Source organism: Chionomys nivalis, chromosome 3 (assembly GCF_950005125.1).
Source record: "Chionomys nivalis chromosome 3, mChiNiv1.1, whole genome shotgun sequence".
Lineage (NCBI taxonomy): Eukaryota > Metazoa > Chordata > Mammalia > Rodentia > Cricetidae > Chionomys > Chionomys nivalis.
This window is the reverse complement of record NC_080088.1, coordinates 112,540,421-112,564,707: the sequence shown is the minus strand read 5'-3', so window position 1 is coordinate 112,564,707 and position 24,287 is coordinate 112,540,421. Positions and strand designations below refer to the sequence as shown.

Genomic DNA, 24,287 nt, shown 5'->3' with positions numbered 1-24,287 from the left:
GGTTATATAAAGCACAGCAGTGTTTGTCTTCAGAAAACACTCTTGGGAGTGGGAGCATCATGTACTCGATTCCCTAGAAACTGAGGTAAGTGGCACACATTCCTGTGTTCCTTTTTCCTTTTCCACTTGTTGGCATTCCGATGTCTTTCTTGAGAAATATCAACATCACATGTTTTCATGCCCAAGTCACAGATTCATTATGTACTAACATAACCTTAATTCAAACCTCAACAACTTTGAAAAGTGAAAGTGTCATTTACAGGGGCTGGGGAGGTGGCTCTGCAGTGAAGAGCACTGGTTGCTCTTCCAGAGGTCCTGAGTTCAATTGCCAGCTCCCACATGGTGGCACAACCGGCTGTAATTAGATCCAGTGCCCTCTTCTGGCCTGCAGGCAGAACTCTGTGTACATATAAATAAATCTTAAAAAAAGAGTCATTTTCTCTGAGTGTGTGTGTTTCATATGTGCAGATGCATATGTCCACATGTGTGTGGAGGCCGAGGACAACGTCTAGTGTAATTCTTCAGAACCTGACCACCTAGATTTTTTTTTTTTTTTTTTGATTTTCGAGACAGGGTTTCTCCGTAGCTTTTGGTTCCTGTCCTGGAACTAGCTCTCATAGACCAGGCTGGCCTACAAGAATCTCTGTGAGTTCCACCAGCCTCTGCCTCCCGAGTGCTAGGATTAAAGGCGCGCGCCACCAATGCCCGGCTCCACCTAGATTTTTGAGACAGGGCCTAGAACTGACCAAGCCGGCAGAACTGGTTGGTTGGTGAGTCACAGGGACCTCCTGTCACTGCCCTCCCAGAGATCACAAGTGTATACCACACACTCAGCTTTCCATGTGGGCTTTGGAGCACAAACTCAGGAGCTTAATCTTGTGCAGCCAGCTCTTTCCCAGCCCTGCTTTCTTCCCAGTCCTGGCAGGGTCTTTTACAAACCCACATTGGGATTTGTGCAGATAGCTCAGTGGTTAAGACCATATGCCCTGAGTTCAATTCCCAACAACCACATGGTGGCTCACAACCACCTATAATGAGATTTGGTGCCCTCTTCTGTCCTTCAAGAATACATGCAGGCTAAACACTGTATATTTAATAAATATTTAGGGGCTGGAGAGATGGCTCAGAGGTTAAGAGCATTGCCTGCTCTTCCAAAGGTCCTGAGTTCAATTCCCAGCAACAACATGGTGGCTCACAACCATCTGTAAATGGGGTCTGGTGCCCTCTTCTGGCCTGCAGGTATACACACGGACAGAATATTGTATACATAATAAATAAATAAATAAATAAATAAATAAATAAATAAATAGGGGCTGGAGAGATGGCTCAGTGGTTAAGAGCATTGCCTGCTCTTCCAAAGGTTCTGAGTTCAATTCCCAGCAATCACATGGTGGCTCACAACCATCTGTAATGGGGTCTGGTGCCCTCTTCTGGCCTGCAGGCATACACACAGACAGAATACTGTATACATAATAAATAAATAAAATATTAAAAATAAATAAATATTTTTAAAAAATATTTAAAAAAAATTTTAAAGACTATATGCTTGCACATGTGGGTGTATTCAGGCCTTGAAGCAGCGAATCTGAGAGAGATGTGGGGTCATGCCTTAGCATGGCAGTAGAGCAAGGTTAATCTCAGAAGTCACGAGAGACATTCTTAGGGCCCATGATATGCCATGTCATGACACTTCTTTTTACAAACCCCTCTATTTCTGGAATGAAACAGAAGTGGGGCTCAGGTTGCGGAATCTACCAGTGTGCTGGCACTATGCTAATATTGAACAGTGGGCACGTCATCCATCTTCCTTCAGTAACTGTTCCTCAGATGTGGTGGCACCTGTGTCCCCAGCTCATGTGCGGACCAGCACACCTGAGAAAGCCATTCAGGAACCTGTTGTGACTGTGCACTCGGTAGTGCATGGCCAGGCTGTGCATCAGGTCCATCAAGGGAAGCAGGTACCCTGAGGTCAGGTTTACAGTACAACATGTGATGGTGCCGGCCAAACTTGTTGCCAGCAGATGGGCTGTGCTGCATCCATTAAGATGCATTAGCCAAGTCTTCCTAAAATAGCTGCTTCTTTTCTGGTCTCATGGGGCCTCTGTTCCTGTCTGTCTTCCCCCATGCCGCAACAGGACTGCTGACGGGCAGCAGAGTGTGGCAGTTATGGGGATCTCACTCAGATGGCATGGTTCCTCTGGTGAAGTTTTCTGGAGTAGGGTAACTAATGGTGAGGTGTCGGAGCCCATGTGGGTCTAACACAGATAATTATCTTCCCTAACTGGACTGGTACGGAGTCACAAGGAATAATCAGACACAACTTACACAGTCATCATGGAAGGGCAAGATCTCCTCGTTTATTCTCCAAACAGCTTATGTATCATCCCATAAATTGAACGGGAAAACACATTAGATTCGTCTCCTAGGTAACCAGGTGAATGGCCTTCTGTCTCGTCTGCATCTACCTGTATGCTAGCTGTCATTGTCACGTAGGCCATGAATTACCATCTCTATAAGACTTCATTCAAATTACCAAGAACTAAGCACCAAACATCCTGACCAGTTTCAGCCAACACCTCTCCTCAGGAGATCTACATTTCTAACAAAGAAAGGAGCAGTACATCCTTGCTATTGTTATGCAGAGACAGCTTGTCTGCAGAGCTACGTGATCAGCTCAGACCGGGGTTTTTATGCCTGGCTGCCACACCATACAGAAATATGGGCCTACAGTGAGGTGATATGAAGAAGACATGGGGAGAATCGGGAGCCATGGCATCCATGTCCCACAGGGCCCCAGCATACAGAGCCAGTGCAGGGGAAGCAGCATAGTTGTGAGGAAGCCACCGACACCTGAGTCCCAGGGCTGTGGGAGCTTTTATTCCTACGTCTGTCATGTGACACAGAAAGTACACAGACTCTGTGTCCCCAAAGCCCCTTGGTAATAAGGCACCTGATGTGGGCACTCTAGTTGTCACAGAACAGTTTCATTCCAGTTGCAAGGAACGTCTGCTGCGGTTCATGCTGTCTGCCTTCCTAGGAACCCCATCGCCTCTGGAGAGAACAGAGCACACAGGTGTCCAGATTCCTACAGCCTGGAAAAGGGACCATGACGTCAACTCTGAGGCACACAAGACCAGCTCCCCAGGCCTGGACCCAAATGTTCTTCCTCCATGCTTAAAAACACAAACTCACAGGCTATCCAGAAATGGTAGCCAGCACGACTGCCCCACACTGAGGTGCTGGACACGACAGAAGAAGCACGCATACCTGGCCTTCCCAAGGACAGAACCTACACTCTGGGCACTGCTGGCTCCTGCAGCCTGCTGTGATTCCTCAGTTCCATCTTCGCCACGGTCAGCCGGTGGACCTCATCTGGGCCATCAGCAAAGCGCAGGGCTCGGGCCCAGGCCAAGAAAGGAGCCAGAGGGTAGTCGCTGCTCAGGCCCGCTGCTCCGAAGGCCTGCCAGACACATGGCAGGGAGGAGGAGAAGGCCTGGGTGAGCTCTAAAAGTGACATCCTGCTCAGAACACCTGGGGATGCCCCGTGACACCTGTGAGTGCGGACTTCTCTCCGTGTGGGACCAGGTGTCAGGATGTGGAAGGAGGAACCCTGCAGAGTCATTGGGTGTGAGCAGCAGCAGAGGAGCCCAAGGCCAGCTACTTACAAGCTAACACTCACTGTCTTGGACTAGGGAAGGAGGGAGGCCCCTGCACTCTTTGTTTGAAGGGTAAAGCGCAGGTACAGAGGGACGGCAGTCCAGGGTGGCTCACCTGAATAGCGCGGTCAATGACTTGATAGGCCATGGATGGGGCTACCATTTTGATCATGGCAATCTCTAAAGCTGCAGCCTGCAGGAGAAGGTAGAGTTAGAAGAACGGAGGGCCAGGCGCTGGGAGGGCAACACAGTCAAGCTGTCAGGGTGGACAGAGTTGGGTTCTGCAAGTGACTGTGACTAGGGTAAAGGGAACGGCTGCTGCTGCATTCTGGGCCACAGCCAGAACCAGCAGCCTGAGCTACTGGCTGTGGACAGCACCTCCCTGCACTTCCCTTGGCAATCGCAAGGCACTGGGTTTGACTCCAAGCGCCACGTACACAAACAGCTGTGTCCAGGTCCAGCTCCAGGCAACAGTGGACCACAGTCAGAGGATGACCTGGCCACTAGAGCATCAAAGAGTCAGGAACTGTGCTCCTGACACAACCCTGTCACTGCAGCTCTTGGCTGGGTGTAGGGTCCCTGCTTAGAAGGCCAGATAACACAGCAGTCAGTATGTACCATGCCCAGCCGCTACCGGCAATGGGTCATGTTCTGGGAACAAGGCCCTGTGTTGGCTAATGCTGAATTTGGACTAGGCCTGTGAGGTCCCTTGTCCCCAGTTCTCTCCTCCGTCATCCACCTCCCCCACCAACATGCTGTAGGAGTGCAGGAGCCACCAGACTTCCCTTTCTCAAACCAGGAAGATTCCCAGTTGGTAAACGGAAGTTCCCTGTCCCTGGCCTGTTCTGGAGTGGATAGACGGCCAGAGCTCAAGAGAACTGTAGCAGTCATCAGCGTCCGAGCTAAGCAAGAAGAGAAGGCCCACTGCGGTGTCACCCCAGGGTGACCTCTGACCTGGGAGGCCTCCCACCTTGTTTCCTGCCACATCCATGAGGTGCGCAGCTTTCAGTACCAGCAGCCGTGCCTGCTCGATGTCCACACGTGACCGGGCAATGTCTGCCAGGATGGTGCCATGCTCCACGAGGGGCTTCCCGAAGGCGGTGCGGGACATCACCTACAGATACCAGGGAGATGAGGCTGAGGAGCTGGGCACACAGAAGGGGAGAGCAGAGCGGGAGCTGGCTGGCGGCAGCGTCTGTATACAGGCGATGATGCTCATCACAGATGCCACACCTATACAAAACACCCTCAAAGGCTGATGGACCGACTACAGCTACAGTGACCCCGGAGAGCTTGCAGTGCTGCAGGTCCAGAGCCAGGATCTTATTGCCCACTGCAGTGTTAATTAACACCCGTGACTAATCCTGTTGGAATGTGAAGCACTTTCCCTCCCACCAACCCAAAAGCTAAGAGTGTCATCAGATGGTACCAGAGACCCCAAGGACCAAACTTAGGTTAGCAACATTATTGACAGCAGATACCTTTACCTGCTGGGCCAACTCACTGTCCTCCCCCCATTAAAAAAAAAACAGTCATAGTCCACACAGTGTTGTGTAGCCTCTTTCCATTGGTTCATTTGAGACAGGTCTCTCCAAGGTAGTCCCAAGTGTCCTGGAACTTGCTATGTAGACTATACTGGCCTTGAACTCACAGAGATCTGCCTGTCTCTCTCTATAGAGAGCTGGGATTCAAGGTATATGCCATGACACTTTTCCCTTATAGTCTGCTTTTAAAACATACAACTTAGGGGCATTGTGAGTGTCCCTAATTATATGTTTTTTTTTTTTTTTTTTTTTTTTTTTTTGGTTTTTCGAGACAGGGTTTCTCTGTGGTTTTGGAGCCTGTCCTGGAACTAGCTCTGTAGACCAGGCTGGTCTTGAACTCACAGAGATCCACCTGCCTCTGCCTCCCAAGTGCTGGGATTAAAGGCGTGCGCCACCACCGCCCAGCCCTAATTATATGTTTTTGTTTTTTGTTTGTCTTTTTGAGACAGGGTTTCTATGTACCTTTTGGAGCCTGTCCTGGAACTAGCTCTTGTAGACCAGGCCAGCCTCGAACTCACAAAGATCTGCCTGCCTCTGCCTCCTGAGTGCTGGGACTAAAGGTGTGTGCCACCACCGCCCGGCTCTAGATTATATGTTTAAAAAGTAGCTTCTATCCTAAGAAGCTACTCTCCACCCAGGCATGGTGTGGTCCAGTTGAGTCCCAACAAGGTCATCCTTGCCTACATGGAGAGATCCAGGCCAGCATGGGCTGTATGTGAACCTGGGCTATGAGAGGGGATATGGCAAAAAGTCTGGTGACCTTTGTGCCATCTTTGTGGCTGGAGACCACACCAGAACCTCATCCTGACAGAATCTACCCCAGATCCTGATTATAAGCTTGTCATGGGGACTTTAGAGTTTCAGTGTAGTCTCTCCCCATCTCTATTTTGCCTACTTTGTTCCTCAGAAATTTATGTATGCTTTTCTGTGTACAGAGGATTGCATTTATCATCACCAGAATAAGTTTTCACCAAATTATGCTGTGCTTCAAGATACCTAAAATAAACCATTTGGGGGTCAGACTCCTGAAGTCGGACTGAACTGAACTGCTTTCTTGACTCCTGCAGATCTTCACTCTGCTGCCCTGATAGTCACAGAGACCCCTATACTATGTAGGCCTCTAGCTGTTAAGGGGCCCACGGCAAATGACTTTCACTGTTTGAGACAGTATCCTGTTATGGAATCTAGGCGACTCTGGAAGTTGCAACAATCCTTCTGACTTAGTTTTCTGAGTGCTGGAATAAGATACCATGCTGGCTTCAGATTCTATATCTCTGACCACACTGGACAAGGAGAGTAATATGCACCGGGCCATGATATGCACCGGGCCAGGTGCTGTGGCCCCAGGGCACAGAGACAGACAACTCAGGATCTCCCTGGGGTCTGAGTTTTAACAATGTGCTGGAAGTATGGATAGCTCTAGGCTACTCATATCCTGTGGGCATTGGACCCTCACCCTCAGCTACCATAAAGCCTGCCTGGCCTTTCCTTCTGGCTACTTGGACAAAGAGGTGGCCACTCCACTCTGGAAGTCAGCTGTGGCCAAAGTAGTGACCACAGATTCTGAATATGAATATCACTCTGTGAAATCTGTTTTCAGAAGGACACCAGTGTTTGAAGTTCCCAGACAGCAATAGTGGCTGTTGGTTATTGTGGGCACTAGGGAACTCACGCGTGTCTTCATGAGTGACAGGGCCCTCTCTGAATACCCGATCAGCCTCATGCAGTGATGAATCCGGCCAGGCCCCAGCCTGCCCTGTGCGATCTCAAAGCCTCGACCAGGGCCTAGGACTATGTTCTCTTTTGGCACACGCACGTCTTTGAACCGTACTTCGCCATGGCCCCCTGAAAGATGAAAATATATTTTTCTTGGGTGTGTTTATTCCTCTCTTCAGTTAGGGCTATGTGTTCCCAGACCTTAGCCTTCTAACTGTGTCACAGCTAAGAAGGGGTCAGGGGACCCAGAAATAAGGGAAGAGAATTGTTTTCAGAAAAAAAAAAAGTTATTCTACCATTCCTTATGGGTTTTCTTCTTTTTCTTTCTTCTTTCTTTCTTTTTTTTTTTTTTTTTTTTTTTTTTTAGTGGGGGAGCTTTTTTGAGATAGAGTTTCTCTGTGTAGCTTTGGAGTCTGTCCTGGAACATGCTCTGTATACCGGGCTGGCCTCGAACTCAGAGATCTGCTTGCCTCTGCTCTGCCTCCCGAGTACTGGGATTAAAGGTGTGCACCACCACAGCCCAGCTCCTTATGTTTTTCAAGACAGAGTTTCTCTGCATAGCCATAGCTGTCCTGGAACTCACTGTGTACACCAGGCTGGCCTTAAACACGGATATTTGCCTGCCTCTGACTCCAGAGAGCTGGGATTAAACCACTGCCCAGCTTCTGCCATTTTCTTAAAAAGTTTTGTCTATCAAATTTACTGCTGAGTGTGTATATATGTCTGCACATAGGCACAGTGAATTTGGAGGTCAGAAAACAATGTTCAGGAGTCAGGTCTCTTCTACCATGTAGGTCCTGGGGACTGAACGCACCTTGTCAGGCTTGGCAGCAAGACTCTTTCCCTACTGAGCCACCTCCCTAGCCACAGTTATTTACACCTTTAGGACAAACAGCAGAGTCAGATGTCTCCTTTTACCACGTAGGTGACAAGGGCTGAACTCAGGTCATCAGGCTTGGTGGAAGTACCCGCTGAGCCATCTTTCAGGCCCTGTGGTTAAAATATGATGCAGGCCAGAATTTCTATGTGATGCCAGACATGAGGGTGTGAATGCTGTCAGCAGGGAAGGCTCTCTCCTCACACAGGCGAGAGACTCAACTGGGGCTGTGACCTGCACTGCTGCCCTGGCGCCTCTGCCGGACTTCTCATCTTCTGAGATTTAGAAGAGGAAGGGCAAGCATAAACACCCAGTCTGCCGAGCAGCAGTTCCAGCTCCTTAGGAAATAAAGGGCTGGGCCGCGTCTTACCGACGCTATCAGATCCTTGGCATGTGGAAAATTCTGAACAGAACAAACACTTCCCCAAACTGCTGCCCATGTACTAGAGCCACACTCAGGGTGACTGACCCCGGGAGGTCTAACCTGGGGGATCCTCCAACCCATACACTGACAAAGGCCGGATGATATTGATTCCTGGAGTGTCCATGGGAACCAAGATTATGGACTGCTGCTGGTGCCTAGGGGCCTGTGGGTCTGTTTTTCCCATAAACACACAGAGTTTGCAGCGTGGATCCAGGATGCCTGCCAGGAAAGAAGAGAGAGCATTCTGTCAGTGCACGCCAAGGCCAGTGAGCATCTAACCACAGGAAGCCCTAAAGCAAAGCTAGGACACTGATAGATACACAGGATTGGAGAAGCGCCCGTGTAGGCTCCAGGCCAGACAGAACTTATTGCACTGAGACTGGGACCCAGCACCATAGGAACAATGTTTTAACTGTATGTACATTTTGTCTGCATGTTGTGACTGCAGTGCCCAAAGACGCCAGAAGAGGGAGTCAGATCTCTATAGAACTAGAGTCATAGACAGTTGTGAGTCACCATGTGGGTGCTGGTAATCAAGTCCTGGTTCTCTTGCAAGAGCAGCTAGTGATCATAACTACTTCAGTCCTCTCTTCAGTCCCATAAAAGAAATTAAAAGCCATCATGTTAGACTTGAAGAAATAGAAACAAAACCCAAGGTGGCTGCTATAAGCATCTTCTCTAGCCTGCTGAGGTCCAGCTGAGGAAATGGGTTATGTGATGAGATGTCTATGATGGATGGTACAAAACAGACAGCTCACAAGTTTAGCCATAGTGAAGCAGCAAAGATAGAACTGGCTGCAAAAGACTTTGAAGAGAGCACACTGTTAGGAACATTTCTGCCGATGCAAAATTCCCAATCAAGCCAAACCAAAACAAGCCAAATTAAGAAAATCCAGGTTTAATGGGACTGAGAGGAAGGAAAAGAGACCAGGTGTTCCTCTTTTGGAAGTTCATTTAAATAATACTCTGTGGGAGTGGTCCTGACCCCAATACAACTCTCAGGCCTGGGGGGCTGGGGTCTACACTCCCACCCTCTAGTGAACCCTGGTGGTTGTTAGGCCCAGGACAGTGGCACTCCTGGAAACACCCAGAAGACAACTGAACTGCCGGTTATCAAGCTTCCATGCTGGTGCCTGCTGCAGGACTCGGAGTCCTAAGACTCCAAGACAGATCTGTGTTTCCAGCAGGCTGCTGTTGTGCTTTCTGGGAGGCGTGGGAGACTGGCTGTCCTTGTTGAGAAAACCTGCTGTGTGCTCTCCATGTCAAAGACACCCCGCTAGCACACTGCATAAACTGAGTGAGTGCTTCAGAGTCCACGTGATGGAGGGAGGGACGAGAGAGGAGGCTCAGAGGGAACACTAGACCAGAGCACGAAATAAAACAAAATCTACTGTGCGGGAAACACTTCATTCATTCTCACTGCTCCCCTTCTTCTCTGTCCCCTCTCCTCCCATCCCTTCTTCTTGTCATAGGTGCTTCTGAATATTAGATCTTAGCACATGGACAAAAGGTACGGCACCTAAGAGAGGTTGAGCAAGCAGAGGACAGGATGAGTACTGACAGAGCTTCCATGAGTTACAAATGTGCGGATGTAGAGAAAGTTGAATATTGCAGGGAACAAGTGTCAAGAGTTCACTTCGTAACAATTATAATAAAATTCAAAACAGTTATTTTACATGTGCGTTTTGCCTAAATGTATGAACGTGCATCACATGCGTGCCGATCCCAGAGGAAGTCAGATCACTTGGAACTGCAGTTACAAACCACTGTGAGCCACAATGTGGGTGCTGGGAACTGACCCACGTTCTCTGCAATAACAAGTGCCCTTAACCCCCATCTCTGTGGGTCATTTCCTACGAATCACAATGAAGTTGGTGTAGGGGCCCACGCCTTTAACTCCAGCACTTGGGAGACAGAGGCCAGCTTCATCTATGTCAGGAATACCAGGACAGCAGATCTACAGGGAGTCCCTATCTCAAGTGAACGAGCAAAAGAATTACACAGAAACCTGTTGAAATTTTCTGGACAATGCAGCATTTGGATTTGTTGTAGTTTAATTTTGTTTTTTAAGACAGTATCTCATCTCATGTAGCCCAGGCTGGCCTTGAACTCATACATGATCAAGCATGACATCCCCACATTTGTATTATCCTCTGCCTCTACATCAAAAACCAGGGGATTACAATTTGTGCAACCCCACATCTAGCAGGTATGTGGATTTTTGAAAAATACATAAATTTGAGTCAGGTGTGGTGGCGCAAACCTGTAACCAAACACTTGGAAAGTAGGGGCCTGAGGATGGGGAGTTCATGGCCAGATTCAGCTACATAGCAAGTCTGAGGTCAGCACAGACTACATGATACCTTCTCTTTCCCACACCCCTGTTCTCTCTTTCTCTGTCTCTGTCTCTCTCACATGTAAATTTCTCATTGACAGACAAAAAAATCTACAAACTGCTGCTTCCTCCCACAGCCTGCCCTGCTGTCCCCATTAATACTAGGAAGGACAGCTCTGGACACAGGTCTTGGAATCCAGCAAATTCTGAAGCCTGTTTGCTACCCTCTAGCTGCTGCAGCCTTGGGTAAATGAGTGGTCTCCCCGAGTCCTTGTTTCCTCCTGTTGAAATGGGATGGATGGGGTCATCAGCTCTGTGAGCTGAGGGACAGAGAGGCACTTGGAAGCCTCTGAGAAACAACACCTATGACCTCACAGCAAAGGGAAGCCACCAGGAAGACTCCCAGGTGAAAGAGGCTGGCAGGGTGTGGCAGAACTGCCTGCAGGGGCATATAGCCACAGGTGTGCTCATCTGGTGCCACCTAGAGGGCTCACAACCCATCTTACCCTGCCCATCTGCACAGAATGAAAAACTGAAAACTATTTTCAGGCCAAGTACCTGTGATCCACCACTTGTGACCATTTATGACATAGGAGCCATCTTCCTCTCTGATGGAAGCCTCAATATTGGAGGCATCTGAGGAGGCCACCTGCACAGGAGCACATTCTGGTTAGAGTTCCTATGGACCTGCATTCTTCAGGAGCAGACACCAGGGGCCCCACCAAAGGGGACATATGAAGACAGTACCTTGGGCTCTGTCATGGCAAAGCAGGAGCGGATCCTGCCCTCCAGCAGGGGCACCAGCCACCGGGCCTTCTGTTCCTCAGTGCCATACCGCACCAGGAGCTCCATGTTCCCCGTATCCGGGGCAGAGCAATTAAATATCTGAAGAGAAGAAACACGTCAGTCAGTGCCCCCCACATCTTCAACCCCTGGGAGAGGCTGGGCTGGACTCCTTCCATTGACCCACTCACAACTCATGAAGGCCCTTTCTCTCCCCCGAGAAGGCTCACACACACCTGAAGTCAATCTCAAATGTCCTGAAACCCCCTTGGATCAGTTGTTTGAAGTAGAGAAAACTGGGCCAGGGGCTGGAAGCCCCCACAGTCCACATCCCTGGGTGGGTTCCCCTGCTGGGCCGATTGTTACTTGCCTTCCTTTCCCATGTGATGTTCAAGTCATACAGTACCCCTAGATCTGACTTTCCACACAGGCCATGTGGGGACATGTTCTCACACACTGAGGGAACTGGAGACTGTACCTCAGGAGCATATAGGGACATGCCCATGACTTCACACAGATGTGCATACTCCACGTTAGTCAGCCCTGCTCCATATTTTTTCTCAGGATCTGTCTCCAAGGGTAGGAAAAGGTTCCAAAGCCCCTCAGCCTTGGCTTTCTCCTGGCAGGGGAAAAAGGAGAGCCATAATCACTGAATCTTATCTTTAAAACAAAACAGTATTTATTTAAAAAACAAAGCTGAGCAGGGAGTGGTAGCACCCATCCTTAACCCCAGCACTTGGGAGGCAGAGGCATGTGGATCTCTTGAGTTTGAGATGGTCTCAAACTGGTGCATGTGTTGAATTCCAGGCCAGTCACAGATGCATAGAGAGAGACCCTATCTCAACAAAACACAGCAAAGCAAAACAAAACAATGTAAGGGCCAGGCGGTGGTGGCGCACGCCTTTAATCCCAGCACTTGGGAGGCAAAGGCAGACGGATCTCTGTGAGTTCGAGACCAGCCTGGTCTACAAGAGCTAGTTCCAGGACAGGCTCCAAAACCACAGAGAAACCCTGTCTCGAAAAACCAAAAAAAAAAAAAAAACAAAAAACAAAAAAACAATGTAAGGATATATGTGTGCATGCATGTGAATGCAGAGGCCCGTGGAGGCTAGAGGTGTGGTGTTGGAACCACTGGAGCTGATGTGGGTCCTCTGCAGTAGCAGTATGCTCTCTTAAGGTCTGAGCCATCTCTCCAGCCGTGACCACATCTTACCTTCTCCAGTGGAACAGGAAGGGGAGAAGAAGGCGCAGTCAGAGATACAGCACACGCCCAAAGCAATGACAAGTCAGAGACACTGCAGCAGCTAAAGCGGGGTTAGCATTGGCACCACACAGTTGCTCAGCTCCCAGATTCTGATACGGTCTCTAGCAAGAGACTTTGTGACCTTGTGCCTTGCTTCTCAAATCTGTGTGACAGATGCCACCTGATCCAAGTCTCTCTACAACACAGACTCTATTACTTGATTTTGTGACGGGGTCTCAACTAGTTGAAGGTGGCCTGAACTTTGCATCCTCCTGACTCCAATTCCCTAGTGCTGGGATCACAGGAGAAGCACTTTGCTTGGCTTGCATTCTCCCTTCTCCCCACAGATACTTGGCCTTGACAGAATAAGACCTGATTAATCAGCAGCTGTCTCTTTTAGGGACGGGAAAGCAAGGCCATGCCGCTCAGTCCCACTGCTTCTTTCCTCACTGGAGAGGGTCAGCCATGTTGAGAAGCTTGCTTACCTTGAGGTCTTCTATCAGAGGGGAAGGGCTCCACCTGTCGGCCGAGGCCTGGTGTCTCTGCAGCTCCGGCTCCAGGGGGTACACATTCTCTTTCATAAACTGCAACAGCCGGTCGTACAACTTTCTGACCCGAGGAGAGAGGCCCTCTGGAGAGATGATCAGGCCTCCCTTTGTCTCCTGAGAAGGGGCAGCAGCTGCTACAGAGCTGGAACTCCTCACACCGGCTGGAGTTCTCTGGGGCCGTGACCCAGCCCATGCGTGATAGGTTCTCACTACTGGTTTGGAGGCTGGCATCTCCTTGAAAACCCGGAAGCCTTCTTTGATGGCGAAGTCCCATGCCAGCTCAGCCATGAACTCAGGGAACTTCCCGCTTTGTTCGGCTATTGCCGAGCTTGCCTGTCCTATGCAAAATGGAAGGAGAACTGGTGACCCCTAACCAGCCTTCCCAGTGATGTGAGCCAGTGACACAGCCGATATTCTGAGGGCAGCCACTGTCACTGGCTGAGCACCTGTTCCGTCCATACTGGGACCTGGGCCCTGCACTCCCGAGCAGCACTGTCTGAATCTGAACTTGGAGGACAAGGAAACCGAGTTTGGAGAGGAGGGTAAGCTCCCCGAGAACTAGAAATCAGAGGTCAGATGTCCCCTGTTGTTTGCCATTCCTTTTCCCAAAGAAACTAAGCTTTGATGGCACAGACCTTTATCCCAGCACTTAGGAGTTAGAGGCAGGTGAATCTCTGAGTTCAAGGTCAGGCTGCAACACAACCACAACAAGAGCCAGGACAGTCAGGGCTACACAGAGAAACCCTGTCCCAAAAACAAACAAAAATAAAAAGAACAAGAAGCAAATTTAGTGACACCCTCAAGCCACTTACTTGTGCAGCACCTGAGACCAGTAAGAAGTCCTACAAGATCCTAGAGTAGCCCTTCTGAGACAAGGCCATGGCCAGTCTAGGCACCATTCTCTCAGAGTGATCTCAGAGCACACCGGCATTTTCCTCTGCTTTTTTATTTTCTAAACTTTCAGACAGGGCTTCTTGGAGCCCCCAACATCATGTAGCTAAGGATGATCTTGAGGTCTCTGTCCTCCTACCCCCACCTTACAAGTGTGTGCCCCCACATCTGCCTATATACATACACATTTTTATGATGGTTTAGAAAATTAAACCTTACATCATTCTGGCTAAACCTGACTCCTCAGAGCCTCTGTGACCCTCAGGCTGGCCAACACTTACCTGTGAGTGACCGCTTATAGACTCCCTGTAGTATTGCAGCCACGCGGAAAAATGAGAAAGCCATGTAGAAGTTAGCGTTATCGATGGGCGGGATGCCCATTTGAAGACAGTACATCCTGAAGTACTCCTCCATCGTTGGAATGCCCAGCTGTGTCACATCCATGTCCCTGAACCCTGAGATAAGAGACAGACTGTTCTTAAGTGGTTGGCACCTACACCCCCCTTTCACCAGCAAACATGTATTCTGAAAGCCACTATGCTCCTGAATTGCTTTTACAGCTGTGTGGCTCCTTGTGCTAGCCGATGACCTGAGGCGAGCATGAAGCTCCTATTTTACAGATTTTTCTCTCAAGGTTTCAGACCAAATTAACAGTAAACAAAGGAATGCAGCTTCTGATCACTCCCGGCGCACAGCTCTCAGAGAGATGCCATCCTAAACCAGACATTTGATGACAAACAGTCCTAGAGGAGGGGAAGATACAACTAAGTGGAAAAATGAGATCATAAAATTATATGGTCATTGATTTTGGTCACTTAGCCACTGAATCAAAAGCATTGTTTCAATAACAGGCTGGGTGCAATGACACGTGCCTTTAATCCCAGCACCGGGGAAGTGGAGGTAGGACTGGCAGGAGTTTGAAGCCAGCCTCAGTGACACAGAGTTTAAGGACAGTCAGCCATGAGAGACTGTCTCAGAGCAGATAACCCAGAAATAAAAGACAAAGATAGATACACACAGAGAATGGAAGGTATATGTTGAGCCTGGGCATATCAGCAAGAACCTGTCCAGACACACAATCAAACGCAAGCTCAGTGCTAGAGTGTCAGCTAGCATGCACAAGGACCAAGACTCAACCCTTAGTACAAAAGAAGAAATGAGGGGGCTGGAGAGATGGCTCAGCGGTTAAGAGCATTGGCTGCTCTTCCAAAGGTCCTGAGTTCAATTCCCAGCAACCACATGGTGGCTCACAACAATCTGAAATGAGATCTGATGCCCTCTTCTGGCCTGCAGGCAGACACACAGACAGAATATTGTATACATAATAAATAAATATTAAAAAAGAATAACATTTCTTAAAAAAAAGAAATAGAAATGGAAAGGAAAGAAAGAAAAAATGCACTCTGGGTGAAGGGAGATACATCCCATTCCCACCCCACACTCCAGTAGTAGTTATTCAAACTACTTGCAACTCACTCAAGCCCAGCCCAGTCACCGCCACTCCAGCCAGTGCGTGCCACAGTGCTTGCCACTTAACTGGCTCCTACCTTTTAGAATGGGAAAGCTGGACGGCAGGTAGTGAAGCAGGCAGCTGTAGGCCACATCCGCAAAGGGATCCCCTAAGGTAGAAAGTTCCCAGTCCAGGACAGCGAGCACCTCTGCCTTTTCAGGATGGAATATTAGGTTATCCAGCCTGAGGAGCCACAGAAGGAATGGAGATAGCTGAGAAGACGCCATCTGCCCCCAGGCCCACCCTCCACCAGCCTGTACGCTGAGCCTTGGCCAGCCGCTAGGACTCCGGGGTCCTCACTACCAGCTGGCCTCAGCCCGTCAGCAGCACCAGTGGGGATGTTTATTTAATTGTTCTCCCCTACCAAGGCCACTGCTCTGGCCAGGAGTCCTCTCTGCAGTTACCCCTTCTAGATTCACTCCCTCCCTGTGATGGCACTAAAGCAAGCCTGCAGATTCTTTGACACACTTGCCACCAATTCTTCACTCTAGGAAACACCTGGCCTCTAATAAATGTCAAGTGGAGGAAGTGATGCTGAGGGTTTCCAGGGTGGTGGAGGTCAGTGAAGGTCATAGCTTCTTTAGCACACTCGAGCTACGAGGGACATCCTGTTACCCAAGGGCCACCATACTAAGAAACCACAAAGCCTCAGAGAATGGCCTGAGGAGCCCAGCCACAGCCAGAGAGCCACCCTGGTGGAAGTGTGCTGTCCTGTCCCGGCTGTCAGCGAAGAGGCCTTGGTGAAGTCTGTCATGCGGTCGTTACAGTAGCGCATGCTGGCCCAGGTAAGCCAGCTGGTTAGGAATGGCACTGTGGCTCCAGTCTGTCCAGTGGCCTCTGAGCCACACTGCACTCTTTTTAAACTCTCCAGGGGCCTCTGAGTCCTTTTGATTCCTGACTGGACACTAATGCAGGCTTGACTTAAAATAAATGAAAGGGCCGGGCGGTGGTGGCGCACGCCTTTAATCCCAGCACTTGGGAGGCAGAGGCAGGTGAATCTCTGTGAGTTCGAGACCAGCCTGGTCTACAAGAGCTAGTTCCAGGACAGGCTCCAAAGCCACAGAGAAACCCTGTCTCGAAAAATCTAAATAAATAAATAAATAAATAAATAAATGAAAGGGGCTGGAGAGGGGGCTCAGTGCTTATGAGCACGTACTGCTCTCGCAGAAGACCGGGTTGGGTCCCAGCACCTGGTGACGTTTGGCTCATAACCACCAGTTCCAGGATCTAATCCCTTCTGGCCTCTATGGGCACCTGTTCTTCACCTGTGCACATAGACACTTAATCAAAAGTAACTAAATCTTTTAAAAAAAAACACAAAAACAACCAAGCATTCAACAATACAGAGAATGGCACATGACCCCACGTGCCAGCTTCCTCACAGAAGCCACACCTGCTGTTTGGCTGCTTTTTCTTTTTTTAAAAAATTTTATTTATTATGTCTATAATGTTCTGGGCACCAGATCTCATTACAGATGGGTGTGAGCCATCATGTGGTTGCTGGGAATTGAACTCAGGACCTCCGGGATAGCAGTCAGTTCTCTTAACCTCTGAGCCATCTCTACAGCCCTTGGCTGCTTTTTCTTGAATGTCTAACACACAAACACCTCAGGTTCAGCTAATGGCCTCCACCCTCACTCCCCGCCTTCCTTGAACATGGTCCACATTTGTCTCACACTTTTCTGTCTCTCTTAGCTATGCACACTTAAAATCTACAGGTGGCATTCTCCCAATCCTTGGTAAATTTGCATAAATATCTTTTCTCCTCAGTATGATCCCTTGAGACTTATTTAGGTTGACTCATGTAGAGTCAATCGGTTTATTTTTTTTTTCAAAGATTTATTTATTTATTTATTTATTTATTTATTTATTTATTTATTTATTATGTATACAACTTTCTGCCTCCATGTATACCCACATGCCAGAGGAGGGCGCCAGATCTCATTACAGATGGTTTGGAGCCATCATGTGGTTGCTGGGAATTGAACTCAGGACCTCTGGAAGAACAAACAGTGCTCTTAACCACTGAGCCATCTCACCAGCCCTCAATCGGTTTATTTTATCTGCTAAGCAGAATCCCAGCACACCACGGAACCACACGATTTATCGTGTGCTACAAGCAACAGCAGGCTGGCATCTTTGCCAAGACTCCCTCGAGGTGCCAGGCTGTGCTAAGGTGGACTGATGGCTGTGGCAGTCTTGCTTGTCTGCTTTACTGGCTTTAAGCTTTCAAATCCAGCAGTTTCTGTTCCTGCCTCCTGCAAGGTGCCCTCTTCCATACAGCAGCAGGTGGAACTCTTTGATGGTAAGTGTTAGCTCTAAGGGGAGCACATGCTAAGACCAGGGGAGCTTTCCGGTGATTTCTTCAGGCTTGGCCCCCGCTGAGAGGCCTTTAGACCGCTCCTGTCTCCCGCCTGCTCTCTGATTCCCATCTGTAATACGGACCAAGACCATAGGCTTAATCTTCCCCTACATGGGTTACCCAGCCCCCTGGAGCTGTGTCTACCTGAAGTCGCCATGCACCACTGTGGTTCTCTGTTGCTTGGGAATGTGCAGTGGCAGCCACTGGATAAGCCTCTCCATTGCAGGGACGCTGCTGGTTTCCACTGCTCGGTACTGCTTGGTCCATGTTTGCACCTGGCGAAGAATATAGTCCCCTGAGGGAAAGGGGGTTAGGATATGGCATGCTGTTCCAGCAGCCTTCAGTGCTCGATACATAAGTTCAGCAGAGCCGTGAGAACGTCAGCAGCTCTGTGCCAATGCCCTGTGTCTGAACTTGTTCCTGTGACGGGGAAAGTCCTATGTGAAACTCCTGTCATCGTGGAAGTCACTTTGCTTCAGCTGGTTCACCATGGTCTAGGCACTAACCCCTAACCCTCTTTGAAGGTTTGTGAGCTTTCAAACAGGCAAGGAATATCCCTTCTTGGTTAAGTTTAACAGTGGTAGGTTAAGAGCATGGATCTGGAGTCAGGTCACCAGGGGTGGGCTCTAATTCTGCCGCCATCCAACTGTGTGATGAGAGGTACCCTACCTAACCCTGCTGGGCCTTACTTTCCTCACCATGACCGGGTCTTCCCAAAGCTAAGGATATAACACATAAAGTTGAGCCTGGCACGGTGGCGCACACCTTTAATCCCAGAACTCAGGAAACAGAGGCAGGTGGATCTCTGAGTTTGAGGCTAACCTGGTCTCCAGAGTGAGTATCCAGGGCTACGCAAAGAAACCTGTCTTAAAAAGTCAAATAAATAAATAAATAAAATAATATTAAAGCACATAAAATTGAGGTAGGAAGATATTTCAGATAAGTTCAAGGCCAGCTTGGCAACCTAGTGAGGCTCCAGACACAGCAAGAAAAGTCTGTCTCTCTCCTCTCTCTCCCTCTCCCTCCCTCTCTCTCTCTCTCTCTCTCTCTGTCTCTCTCTCTCTCTCTCTTTTCCTTTTTTAAAGAGGTCAAGGCTGGGCAGTGGTAACAATGCTTTTAATCCCAGCACTCAGAAGGCTAAGGCAGGAGGATTGCTGTGAGTTTGAGGCCACCCTGGTCTACAGAGTAAGTTCTAGGACAGCCAGGGCTACACAGAGAAACACTGTCTTGAAAAAGCCAGAAAAACAAAAAAACCCAACAACCTTACACACCTCAAAAGGGGCCAAGTATGGTGGTATACCCTGTGATACCAGCACTTGGGAAGTATAAGCAGGAAAATCAGGAGTTCAAAGCCATCCTTAACTACATTTCTAGTTCAAGGCCAACCAGGGGGTACAATTAGACTCTTCTCAAATAAAATTTTATTTGTTTGGTTTTCAAGATAGAGTTTATCTATAGCCCTGGTTGTCCTGGAACTTGCTCTGTAGACTAGGCTATCCAGAGATCAGCCTGCCTCTCCTCCCAAGTGTTGGAATTAAAGAATTGTAACACCACAACCTGGCTCAAATAAAATAAAATATTTTTTTTTTAAAGTAAGAAAAGGCCAGGCGATGGTGGCGCACCCCTTTAATCCTAGGACTCGGGAGGCAGAGGCAGGCGGATCTCTGAGAGTTCGAGGCCAGCCTGGTCACAAGAACGAGTTCCAGGACAGGCTCCAAAACTACAGACAAACCCTGACTCAAAAAACAAAACAAAACAAAAAAGTAATAAAAGAAGGAAGAGCTGGAAGGAGGAAGTATATCTTAAATACTATGATCAGCATTGGAAAGAAAGAAAGGATTAAACAGTTTAGTAACAAAAAGTGGCAAGGAGAACAGAATCCTTAATTAAGCCCTTAAGTAAGCCCATGGCATGGCTTATCCGAGGATAAAATGAGTGGTAAGCAGAACCAGTTATGATTAGCCTGGGTTTAGAAGGTGGGTAGGGCTGTGTATCAGCACCCCAACCACTGAGCCCCCAACAGCAGAGCTTCGCTTTGTGAGAGGAACTGCCAGTGGAGGATGGGCTGCCCCTGCGCACCTTGCTTCCCAAAGCTGTCCAGGCCCGTGGCCTGCAGGTCCACACTGTGAATTCTGCACAGGACTTGATTCATGGCAGCATATATGGCTTGCCGCTGGCTGGGCTCCAAGCCTGGCAGGGAGGGGTCTTTGTAGATGACGCCCGGGCAGTACTCCATCAAGTAGAAGGGGGTGCCGATGATGCTGGCAGGGACACAGACGGAGGTGGGCATTTCAGTGACTGTCAGTCGTGGAGCTCCTCAGTTTCTGTGAGGAGAATTTGGGAGGGGGGCGGAGCTCCTTTGCCTCTAGGTGCAGAGAACTGAGAGTGCCCACCACCTCTCCCCACCACACCCACCCAGGTGTGCAGACAGCCAGCACCCTCTCGCTTCTCTTTGGCCCTTGTGTAGAAACCACTGAAGAGGTGTTTTTTTAATTCAGTTTTTCAAATTTATTTTTAGTTTATTTATATTTTATGTGCTTTGGTGTTTTACTTGCATCTATGTCTGTGTGAGGGTTACGGACATTTGTAAGCTGCCATGTGGGTGCCTGGGATTGAACCCGGCCGGGTTCTCTGGAAGAACAGTCAGTATTCTTAACCACTGAAATATCTCTCCAGCGCCACTGAAGAGGTTTTAATGTGATAAGTATAGGACCAAATTGTTAAAGAGGAGGAGTACCAGCTTTAAGTACTACTTCTGTCCTTGACTAAGCTGTGTATCCCGAGGAGACTCACTGAGAAGCCTATGCAAATGTTTTTTATTTGGATCTTTTGAGACGGGGTCTCACTGCATAGCACTGGTTGTCTCTGAACTCCAGATCCTCCCACCAGAAGAGGTGGTTGGACTCCCTGGGACTGGAGTTACAGGTGGTTCCTATTCTCTTTTTCATCCAGTTTTAAAACGAAGAGAACAAATACACAGAGGTCCTGGTGTAGATCTACTTATACCTGGGGCGCTATTCGGCATTCCTCCTTGTTCCTGATGCTCTATCTGCACCCTTACTTAAAGGCCCTGAAGGCACATGTACCACCTTGTGGTGTGTAGTGATATTTCATTTGTATTTTCATAATAGAGTTTACGTGAGATTAGAAAGCAAAGCAGCCACACTAGTTAGCCATAGAGGCCAGGTGGTGGTGGTGCACACCTTTAATTCCAGCATTAGAGAGGAATATAAGGCAGAACGAGACAGGAACTTACTCTTTTTCAGTCTGAAGATTTCATAGAGCTAAGAGCTCTCTAGTGACTTGGCGGCTTTGTTTTTCTGTTCTTCAGGATGAACCCCAATATTTGTCTCTGGGTTTTTTTGTTTTGTTTTGTTTTTGGTTTTGGTTTTTCGAGACAGGGTTTCTCTGTGATTTTGGAGTCTGTCCTGGAACTAGCTCTTGTAGACCAGGCTGGACTCGAACTCACAGAGATCCACCTGCCCCTGCCTCCCAAGTGCTGGGATTAAAGGCGTGCGCCACCACCGCCCGGCTTTCTGGGTTTTTTTATTTGTGCTACAGTGGTGTTCAGGTAATTTGTTATCATGTTATTTTTTAAAATTTATTTTTATTGCATGTGCATTCATGTTTTGTCTTATGTATATCTGTGTGAAGGTATCAGATCCTCTGAAAATGGAGTTACAGGCAGTTATGAGCTGCTATGTGGTTGCTGGGAATTGAACTTGGGTCCTCTGGAAGAGTAGCCAGTGCTCTTAACCACTGAGTCATCTCTCCAGCTCCCTTGCTGCCACGTTATTAGCCATCTTTTAGTCATGACTAGAAAGTACTTTACTACTCTAAAAAGCGGTCCTAAAAATTATTCTGTGTTTACCCTGACTTGAAACATATTCTTCTTTTTTGTTTTTTAATGTGTGTGGGTATCTTGCCTACATGTATGTCTGTGCAGCACATGCATGTCGTGGAGGCCAGAAGAGGACATTGGATCCCCTGGAACTGGGGTTAGAGCTGTGAGCTGCTGTGTGGATGCTAGGAATAGAACCCAAGTATTCTGTGAGACTGGCAAATGCCGTTAACTGCTGAGCCCCGTCTACAGTTCCATCAAACACATCCCGGAAGAGCTAGGGAGATGGCTCAGTCAGTAAAATACTTGCTGCACACAGCATGAGGATCTGAGTCTGATCCCCAGAGCTCACAGAAAACAAAAACCCCAAACAGGGGTGGTGGTATGCACTAGCAGCCGCAGCTCTGGAGAGGCAGACAGGCAGATCACTGGGCTTTCCGGACAGCCTAGAGAGCTTTACGTCCAGTGACAGAACCTTTGTCCAACAAACAAGATGGCTCTTTAGGAATCACACTCAAGTGTAGCTTCTACATGCATGCACATACATATGCATTCATGTTCACGAACATGCATACACATTCTTGGGAGTCAGCTGTGGTAATCCTAACACTGTGGGGGCTGAGGCAGAAGAATTGTGAATTAGAAGTGTGTCTAGACTACACGGTAAGAGCCTGTCTCAAAAACTAAATAAACAGGCATGTAAATTACTCCATATATATGGAAAGAACATGTGGAAAATATTAACAACATTGTAATCCGAAGTATAAATAGATATTTCCAGTGCTGTGTTTTCTTTCAATTGTTCTACATGCTTGAAAATCTTTTTTTTTTTTTTTTTTTTTTTTTTCGGTTTTTCGAGACAGGGTTTCTTCTGTGGTTTTGGAGCCTGTCCTGGAACTAGCTCTTGTAGACCAGGCTGGTCTCGAACTCACAGAGATCCACCTGCCTCTGCCTCCCGAGTGCCGGGATTACACTGTACCACAGCCAGCTAAGTGGGTATGTTTTTTGGAATCTTAAGAAAGCTATTTTGGGGGCTGGAGAGATGGCTCAGAGGTCAAGAGCACTGCTTGTTCTTCCAGAGGTCCTGAGTTCAATTCCCAGCAACCACATGGTGGCTCACAACCATCTGTAATGAAATCTGGTGCCCTCTTCTGGCCTGCAGGCACACACGCAGACAGAACACTATAAACAAAATAAATAAATAAATTTAAAAAAAAAGAAAGCTATTTTGGATGTGGCTGGGTGACAGGATCTTAGAACTTCTCGGGGAGGTGGCTGCAGTTGATTTTCTCAGCTCTAAGGAATGGGCTCTTGAGTTAGTAAATGGGATTTTCTCTCTTGTAGTCTGAGGACACATGGCAAAATACACAGGTCTTTACCTTGAGTCTTCACAGAGGTCAAGGACAGTGGGAACAGGGACACCAGCATTCTCGAGGGCTTTCATTATCCTGCCAGAACAAATAAAAACACATCATTGTGGGCAACTGCTTTTCTTATTTAAAAAACAGTCCATTAAAAAAAAAAAAAAAAAAAAAACAGTCCATTGTTGGGGTGGGTTCAGTTGGTAAACTGCCTGCCACACAAACATCCCCAGCACCCATGTGAAAACCTGAGCATGGCAGCATGTGCCTACAACCCCAGTCTGGCAGTGTGCCTGGGGTGAAGACAGGCAGAGTGCTGAACTCACAGACAGGCATGACTTCAGGTTTACTGGGAGACCTTTATGTCAAAGGTGGATAAGCCACAGGGCAGTGCACACACCTGTAGTCCCAGCACTTGGGAGGCAGAGACAGGCAGATCTCTGAGTTTGAGGCCAACCTGGTCTACACAGTGAGTTCCAAGCCAGCCAGGGCTACATAGTAAGACCCTTGTCTCAAAAAACAACAACAAATGGCTCTGTGGTTAAGAGCACTGTCTGTTCTTACAGAAAGCTCAGATGTGGTTTCCAGCACCCACGTGACAGCTCACAACCTTCTAGAACTCCAGTTCCAGAGGATCCAACACCTTCTTTGCAGCCACTACATGCATGGAGTGCATAGACATGTGTGCTAGCAGGACACCCATACACTAAAGGTGGGGAGTGACCGAGACAAGACACCTGACTTTGACCTTGGGCCTCCATATACAAGAACATGTACAGGCACACCAAACGCATGTGTGCACATATCATACAAATGCAGAACACATAACACATGCAATAAAAATAAATTTAAGATAGTATGGTGGAGGTGGTGCTGTATCTCAGTGGTAGGAGGCTCACCAGGCATACACAAGCCCAGGGATCCATCTCCACTGTGGCGGAAGGAAGAGAGGGAAGAAAAGAAGAAGGGAAGGAGGGAGGGAAAGAGAAAGGGAGGAAGACCACATCAAGCACAGGTGTGTGCCTGTGACCTAGCATCAAAAGTCAGGAGTCAGAAAAAGAAAGAGAGGCCAAGACATCACATTCTCCTTGGGCCCCAAACTTGCCCTTTCTCACGCACTCTGCACTGCAGGAGAAAGAGGAGGAAGTCTTTCTTGAGAGACTCCAGTCTAGGCTTCTAGTGGGTTTGCCCCTCCT

General features: G+C 48.4%; 1 protein-coding gene across 3 annotated transcripts in view; it reads right to left on the bottom strand.

Moving 5' to 3' along the window:
- Window positions 1-2,346: 2,346 nt before the first annotated feature.
- The window catches only part of Acad10 (acyl-CoA dehydrogenase family member 10), a 41,045-nt gene continuing 19,104 nt past the window's right edge, over window positions 2,347-24,287 (bottom strand). The window contains exons 8-22 of one of the 3 annotated variants that reach the window (XM_057765376.1): window positions 23,110-23,178; window positions 19,969-20,150; window positions 18,034-18,184; window positions 15,565-15,710; window positions 14,299-14,472; window positions 13,064-13,464; window positions 11,814-11,954; window positions 11,300-11,437; window positions 11,111-11,201; window positions 8,278-8,436; window positions 6,873-7,045; window positions 4,627-4,770; window positions 3,772-3,849; window positions 3,268-3,460; window positions 2,347-3,092 (exon numbers count right to left, since the gene is read on the bottom strand). In XM_057765376.1, coding sequence (XP_057621359.1) covers window positions 3,290-3,460; window positions 3,772-3,849; window positions 4,627-4,770; window positions 6,873-7,045; window positions 8,278-8,436; window positions 11,111-11,201; window positions 11,300-11,437; window positions 11,814-11,954; window positions 13,064-13,464; window positions 14,299-14,472; window positions 15,565-15,710; window positions 18,034-18,184; window positions 19,969-20,150; window positions 23,110-23,178 — 2,218 coding nt within the window. In that variant the 3' untranslated portion in view covers window positions 2,347-3,092; window positions 3,268-3,289. The remainder of the gene's footprint in view (window positions 3,093-3,267; window positions 3,461-3,771; window positions 3,850-4,626; window positions 4,771-6,872; window positions 7,046-8,277; window positions 8,437-11,110; window positions 11,202-11,299; window positions 11,438-11,813; window positions 11,955-13,063; window positions 13,465-14,298; window positions 14,473-15,564; window positions 15,711-18,033; window positions 18,185-19,968; window positions 20,151-23,109; window positions 23,179-24,287) is intronic. The other 2 variants (XM_057765377.1, XM_057765375.1) reach the window with 2 other exon arrangements.